Raw genomic sequence first — 8,613 nt, forward strand, 5'->3', positions numbered from 1 at the left:
TCTAATACAAAACCTGAATACACCTAATCCAAACCAAATTAAATTTATTTTATAGTTTGGTTTTTAATCCAATCCATTGATCCACATTCAAATTCCAAAAAAATCCTAATTCTAAATCCATTGATCCACATTCAAATTTAAAAAAAATCCTAATTCTAATTGCATAAAATAGGGGTGTGCATAGGTCGGGTGAAATTGGGTTTAATGTGATTCAGACCCGACCCGAAATATATATCGAGCTTATTTATTATACTCGAACTCGGTTCTAGACCCGATGAAATTTATACACTTTCGGGCCACGATTATACCGGATAAAAATCGGGCCGTTAACATTACATTACCTTGATACTTTCTTATAAGCTAGCATGTGAAAATATCCAAATTTTCAATACTCCAACCATTATTTGACATGGTAAAATTCACTTAGAAAAATATAACAATAACCAACTCTTCTCTAAAATTAAGCATAACCATAATCAATACTAATATTGTCTAATACACCAAATATTTAATTCAATACAAATAACACAATATTATGTATTAGTCTAAAATCTTATACATTTTAAACATAAAATATTAACTTATAGTCTTATAATAACTAATAATACAATATTAAGGTTTACAATACTTAAATTTCACATAAGAATAGCCATCATCCATCACTAATAACACAAAATATTAATTGTGTATGATGACCGGGCCACCGGGCCGACTTCGGGTGACCCGAACTATTACCCGAACCCGACCCGAAATAATGATCGGGTCTATTTTTGAGACCCTTACCCGACCAAGACCCTAAAATCACACCAAAATAGTCCTAAAGTATTCGAGGTCGGACCGGATCTTCGAGCCGGACCGGGCCATGCACACCTCTAGTGTAAACCAGTTCACGCTTAACTCACGCACAAATCCAATCCTCTTCTCCTTCAGCTCTTCTCCTTCGATCGGATAGTCTCCCCCGCAGCCGGCACCAGAGCATGCAACTGGCACCGGCACTGATTTGTTTCCTTCAACCGTTCAATGGCCTCACCTCTGTTTCTCTTCTTCTGCCTTTGGTCTTTTCCGCTGTCGTCTTTACCGTCGCCGACTCGCCGTCACAGGTGTGGGCTTCCAGTTTCGCCTCTGCTCGTGCTTCTTGCCTCTGGGCTCTGGGTCACCGCCTCACAAGGTTAGTACCTCTGTTTCTCCTTCTTCTTACTTTGCCTCTGCCCATTTTAGTTGCTGTGCCATCATTTCAACAGAATAATATAAACTTACCTAGGAACCCTTATTTTGGTTTATCACTGTAGTGTGGCTTAAGAGGTATGATTTTTCCCTCTTTTTCTTTTTGACTATAAAACTGTGATAAACTTAAGTTTGGTGCATTTTGTTCCTGTAAGTTTTCAATTGTACAATTCTGTATGCAATGTATCAATGAACATAGCCAAAATTTCCTTTTTCTACTGTGTTAAGAACATCTGTTGATAGATCATGAGATGTATAATTATGTAAGGTGGAAAAAATACAAGTGGAAAAAATTTTGATTGATATACAACCTTGAACCCTTCTTACAGTTACCAAAATCTATATCTTGGGCTATGTCAAAACCCAAACCAATTGAGTTTATTTCCTTCTGGAAAGCTTCAAAACGTGTATCTATTCTTCTTTCCATTACTCTCAAACTTGAGTGAATAAAACCACTACACACTGAGTTAAGATGAAATTAAACCAAGTCAACGCAAATCTAAAAGGCTAGGTTTCAAAGTTTGTGTAATAATTTCATAATGGAAGTAACAAGGAAGAATAGAGGGTCATATAAACAGAAACTAATCCTTAGAGAACATTGATTATTCATTTGATTTATGTTCAATTAGAAGCTTATAGTACATAGGTTTCAGTTTCTATAGCATGCACTTTAAAGTACATTCTGATTATTCATTCCTAGATTCCAAAGCATGAACTCTATACATCAAAGTTCTGCCATCTAGAATTGGCTACTAGCAAAGAAACCAGAACTTGTACCTTCAAATCTCTATTAGGATAATTAATGCAAATTATGGACTTGCGTCTTAATTTTCTTTAACTTGCATAATATGTAATATCCCATTTGAATAAGACATTTGCGTAATATGCTGTTTCTATAGAACATGAGCACAAAATTATATCTGAATGAATTCATTTTTGTACTAATATTTGAAAGCTTTTGGTCCTAAACATTTTGAGCCCAAAATAAGTTCATCCAAATACACAAGTTATTTTCTGTCAGTAATTTATTGGTTTAGCATTTTGCATTTTTCATTCAGTTATTAGCATCAACAACTGAAACACTCATACATTATCCTCGGAAAATAATTGATTCAAACTGTCAATCTTAAATTGTGTCCTGAATCTCAGAAGTAGAAGTTCTTCCAGTCTTATGATGCCTCTTTAAGAGAAAGTAGATAGAGATTAAGGTAACTTATTCAAAATTTTGTGAGCATGAGCGACCAAAAGTTGGAAAAGTAGATTAGCTGTAATAAGGTTCACTCTCTTGAATTATGGATTGAGGAGAATCCTGTATGAAGCTGATATAGATCGAACTGAAATTAGAGACCTCTTTCCTTTATTGTACTTAAAACATTCTAGTTTAGTTGTACAATAATCTGGAAACCTCACATTTGGGGTTTGTCAACCCATATATCAGAATGAATTCCTTTTTGTAGTGAGCCATTATTTGTAGTACTAACTCCAAAGATACCGAGGCCAGATTCCAGAATGTTCAATGCAACATTTGGTAGTGTTGGGAAGGCTCTGCTTCCAACATAGCAATCAGCCTCAATTGCAAATTCTGAAACCTCACTTCCATTGTTGGAAGCCTGATTCCAACCCTGCAATAACGTTTCTTGCTTAGACAACTTCTTTACCAGCCTACTATCCGGATCATAATTTTATTCTTATTACTAATTACTTTTACAGTTGTAAATAATAACTTATATGAAATAGAAAAGTTGAACATGAAAGGTAACAATAAGGGTCAATGGTTAATCATAATTGCTTTGCTAGCTAATGATCCTTGGATTAAGGATTAGTGTTTAGTAGTAGTCTACAACAACAACAACAACAACAAAGTCTTGTCTCACTAAGTGGGGTCGGCTACATGAATCAAACGACGCCATTGTGCTCTGTCATGTATCATGTCTACAGAGAGACTGTTTACATGTAGATCTCGTTTGACCACTTTATGGATGGTCTTCTTAGGTCTTGCTTCCTCTGCCTTTCGCCCCTTGTCCATCTTTCATCTCATCCACCATCCTGACTGGATGTTCTATCGGTCTTCTTCTCACATGTCCAAACCACCTGAGACGCGATTCAACCATCTTTTTCACAATGGGTGCTACTCCAACTCTCTCCCTTATATCTTCGTTCCTTATTTTATCCAATCGCGTATGACCACTCATCCATCTCAACATCTTCATCTCTGTCACACTCAGCTTATGTTCGTGCTCTCCTTTAGCCGCCCAACACTCTGTACCATAAAGCATAGCCGGTCTTATAGCGGTGCGATAGAATTTACCTTTAAGTTTTAAAGGTACTTTTTTGTCGCATATAAAACTAGATGCACTCCGCCATTTTGACCAACCTGCTTGGATCCTATGATTTACATTCTGTTCAATCTCTCCATTATCCTGTATGATGCACCCAAGATATTTAAAACTTTTAACTTTTTTTAGTAGTCTAATTAATGTTAATTTAAACAAACTATCATGGTTCATTAATTAATTAAGGAGAAAATGACAAAAACAGCCGCTGGTATGAGAATACCTTTAACTTAGCCTTAGGACTTAGCTTTGTTGCGTCCAAACCCAAAGTCAAAATCGTAATGATATCCAAATCTTTCATTTTTGTTGTTTATAGATTTTCTTAATTTTCTTTTTGAACAAGTAACATTTATGTTTTAGTTAAATATTAGAAAATTCTCTTTTTATAAGAAAGGTATCTGATCTTTTTTCTGGTGACTATAAGAAATAAAGGTATCTTTATAAACGATAAAAACAACTTCTTATTAAAAGTTCTATAATTATATATAGAAGGAAGAGAAAATCGCAGTTCAATACCATGAATTATGATTATGGATTATGATAATCACTGGTTATTATTTGTGAATTTTTTTTTATAAAACTACGTTTCTCTATTTTATTAGTAATAATTATTATATTGTTGTTAGAGTATGACATGTATACAAATTCTACACTAGCTAGTTGAAAGGAATTAACTTTGCTCTCTTAGTAATAAATAACCATGCTAGTTAGTAAAAAATAATGTGTAAAAAAGAACAATAAGGTCCAACTATATGTAAGGTAGTAGTAAGCAGTAATAACTGAAATTAAAGAATAATAAAGGTTTTAATTTATTAACCTATAAATTCTATGTGTACTTACTTCTGTTTCTGTTCTGCATTATATATGTTTTGTATTATTTTCTGTATTATATATGATGTTAATAGCATTGATATTCTAAATGTTAAGAATTAGTTTGTGTTAATTTTAATATGTTTGGCACCAAATTTTGAGTCTGCAGGGATATATGACAGCAGGGATGTCTGCTAGCACTCAATCATCTTTTCCACCGTCAGATATTCGTAAAAATCGGTCAGTTGTTTGGGGTCATTTTGATGCAGAGAATGCTACCGAGAAGAAGGCCAAATGCAAATATTGTGGTTGTTTAATACAATATGGGAACAAAACCGGTTCAATGTGAGGTCATTTGAGAAGATGCAAGCAAAATTCTAATAATGATTCGAACAAAAGAAAAAAAACAATGACCACACCGACTATAGATGAGCGTGGTGTTTTAAATTCACCCAGTGCTTCCAATTTGACCAAGAGGAGGCTCGAAGGGCACTTGTGGAAATGTTTATTGGGGAAGAGCTACCATTTCGCTTCGTTGAGAGCTCGAAATTCCGAAGATTTGTGTATGCCCTACAAGCAAGATTCAAAGTTCCTTCACGGACTACATTAGCACGTGACATTGGAGCTTTTTATGCTGAAGAGAAGATGAAGTTGCAAAATTTTCTCTTGACAAATTGTGGTAGAGTATGTTTAACAACGAACATTTGGACTTCAATTCAAAATTTTACTTATGAGTTTGACAGCACATTTTGTTGATTTGGACTGGAAATTACATAAAAAAATACTTAATTTTTGCCAAGTGACAAGTCATTCAGTAGAGGGTATAGGAGCAACAGTTGAGTCTTGTTTAAATAATTGGAATTTGAATCGGATATTTAGTGTTACAGTTGATAATGCATCATCTAATGATGTTGCAATTAAATATCTAAAGCAGTGATTGAGTTCTTGGAATAGCATTATTTTGAATGGTGAATTTATTCACATGAGGTGTTGTGCACATATTCTAAACTTGATTGTAAAAGAAGGGTTGAAAGAGATTGATGAATCAGTCTTGAGGATTCGTAGTGCAGTAAAATATGTTAGATCTTCTCCATCTAGAGCCACTAGGTTTCAAAAGTGTGTTGAACTAGAAAAAATCTAATATAAAGGCTTGCCTTGCATGGATGTTGAGACTAAGTGAAACTCTACCTATCAAACGTTAGAGGTAGCTTTGAAACATCGCAAAGCATTTGAGTTGCTTGCTTTGAAAGACAATACCTATGTAGGAGAGATGAGTGGAGGAAAAGGGAGAGGTGTGCCTTCTGATTTAGACTAGGAGTATGCTTACTCCATTATACCTTTTTTGCAAGTGTTCAGTGATGCCACTATACGTATTTCTGGTACCTTATATGTTACTAGTGATATGTATATGAAGGAAGTATTTGCAATTGGACGATTTATTCGTCATTCTTGTGATTCTGTTGATTTCAGTACTATGTCCATAGCAGAAAGGATGAGGGTTAAGTATGAGAAGTATTGGGGCAATCCTGATTCGGTGAATATGTTGTTATTGATTGTTATCGTACTTAATCCAATGCAAAAGATTGAGTATGTCAATTATTTTTTGGATTATTTATTTGGAGAAGAAAAAAGGAGGCGAATTGAAGTCAAAGTTGTCCAAGTGCATAAAGTTACTTTATCAGCAATACCAAAGTTATGAGGAAGCAAGTGAAACTGATACGCAAGATGTTTAAGTCAACAACATTAATACCGATGTTCATGACATGGGTTTTTTTCTGCAAGCAACCGGTCGTAGAACAAATACAAGATCTGAACTTGATAGATATTTACAAGAAGAATGCGAGCCATACTCGCATAAGTTCGATATATTAAACTGGTGGAAGGTCAACTCAACCCGATTTCCAATTCTTGGAAATATGGCTCGCGAGGTTTTGACTATACCTGTTTCTGCATTTAGTACTGGAGGAAGAGTCCTCGATCCATACCGCAGTTCCTTAACACCTAGAATGGTAGAGGCTTTAGTCTGCACAGGAGATTGGCTTAAGGAAGATCTTTTCTCTGCTTTAGATGATGATGGTGAAGTTCTTCAACAAGTTGATCAAGGTATAGAATTTTTTTCATATTTCTTCTCATTTTATTTTATTTTTGTTTTTGTCGTCTTGCTATTTTAAAATTTAGGTATTAGTTACCAATTAAAAGTTGTTGAATATAAACTTGATAATTAATTTGATTCTCTTGACATATATATTTTCCTCTAATGATGGTGCTTGTTCTATGGCAGCATCAATTGATAATCTTGATGATGACTAGGTATGATTAGCATTCACATTTAGTTTAATACTTTCATTTAAAGATTTGTCTCAAAATGACAAAGGTATATTTTGTTATTTGCATATATATTTTTCTCAAAAGTTGTGGTTGTTTGATGATTTTGTTGGCAACTTGACATCTTTTGATATTTTGTGGTGTTGTTTTAGAGAGATTTTTTTATGGTATCTTTTTTATGTTTTGAGAATGATTAAATGTTATATAGATTAGCTATTGTCATTAGATTTATAAAGAACCAAATTCTAATTGTAATGAACCTATACACTTTAAAATGACTTTGGTATTAATTTTACTTTTAAAAAAAATTATGGTTTGAAAATTGAATTTCTAAAAACTGGTTTTAAAAGTGAATTTTTTGTTAAAAAATCTGGTTTGGAAATTGGATTTTAAAAGCTAGTTTTAAAACTGGATTTTTGGTTGAAAAAACTGGTTTTAAAACTGGATTTTCAAAAAAAAATCGAATTTTAAATTTGGATATTAAAAAATTGGATTTAAACCGATTTGTAAGTAAAACTGGATTTAAATTCTAAACTCGGTTTAAAACTAGTTTTTGTTTTTTCAAATCGATTTAGAATCGGTTTTTCTCTTCAATCTAGTTTTGGTTTAGTTTCATCTGGTTCTGAAGTGGATCCAGTTTGGATTCTTAAAAATCCAAACCATGCCCACCCCTATAATCCGTTACACCATTATGTTGAGAAGCTGAAACACATAAACCGCTGCACCCTGTAGCTGATTATGAAGGAGTTGGCTTACTATATAAACCGTGATACCTACAGCAGTTTCTTCAGAATGTAGCTGCTTAAAAAATGTCTGTGTGTGTTTGGCAAACGCGTTATAGAAAAGAGAAGTGATTCCACCTCTGAACATACGTTTACGTGATGGCTGGTTACTGTTGGAAAATTAGATGAGAAATTGGAAAATTAGATGAGAAATTTAGTTCATATAATATATGTTGTTAGTTTGATGAAATTTTTATTCTTTCTTATCTGAATGAGTTTTTTTTTCTATTCTTTGATATACTTAAATGTTTATTATTTATGATTCTATTATTACTTATAATTAGTTTTTTATTTATTTTATACTTTTTGATAGGATTATAATTCATATTATGCAAAATTTTGATAATACCGTATTATATAATAATTACAATTACAAATTTTACAAACCCAAAAAAAATAATTTTTTATACAAAACAAAAATAGAGTACATCAAATAAAGAATAGAAAAAAATTCATATAGATAAGAAAGAATAAAAATTCTATAAAACCAACCACATATACTGTATAAACAAAAAAAATATAAAAATTAAAATATGAAAGAGAGTACTAAAAATAATAAAAAAAATTAAAATATTCACCTTGTTAGTGATTGAAACAAATTTAAAAGATTTTGATGAAAAAAAATATTGCAACGAAAAAAATTTCTCATCTAATTTACCAACAGTAACCAGCCACCATGAACATGAACGTCAAAAGCCAAAAATTTTAGCTTCATATGAACATGTATTCAGAGGTGGAATCACTTCTCTTTCTCCAACGTGTTTTTCAAACATACACATAAGCATTTTCCAAGCAGCCACATGAAAATACCACTGTAGGGTATCGCGGTTTATATATTCATAATCCGCTGCAGTGTTTCGCAGAATACGTTTTGGGCCCATTCATAAACCGCTATTACGTATATTCAGGTTCTGCGTTAGGGTGTTTTATTACATTTGCGTCTAGTTTTTCAGAATATGTTTGCGTAACACTTTCTCTCATTCATTTTATTTATGTAAATTGTCCTGAGTTACTACTCGATTAAAACTCTGAATACTAAACCAAATACACCTTAAAATATTATAAAGTGATTTGGACTGATTTTCGTTTTAAGAAAATAAGTATTTTCTTATTAAAAATATATTTTTATATAATTAATA

At 32.7% G+C, this 8,613-nt stretch overlaps 1 protein-coding gene across 1 annotated transcript; it reads left to right on the forward strand.

Moving 5' to 3' along the window:
* LOC110270398 (zinc finger BED domain-containing protein RICESLEEPER 2-like) lies at positions 5,990 to 6,825 on the forward strand. The gene is made up of 2 exons (XM_021119672.1): positions 5,990 to 6,470; positions 6,610 to 6,825. The coding sequence occupies exons 1-2, from the start codon at positions 6,131 to 6,133 to the stop codon at positions 6,675 to 6,677; spliced, it is 408 nt and encodes a 135-aa protein (XP_020975331.1). The 5' UTR covers positions 5,990 to 6,130; the 3' UTR covers positions 6,678 to 6,825.

Source organism: Arachis ipaensis, chromosome B03 (assembly GCF_000816755.2).
Source record: "Arachis ipaensis cultivar K30076 chromosome B03, Araip1.1, whole genome shotgun sequence".
In the NCBI taxonomy this organism is placed as follows: Eukaryota; Viridiplantae; Streptophyta; class Magnoliopsida; order Fabales; family Fabaceae; genus Arachis; species Arachis ipaensis.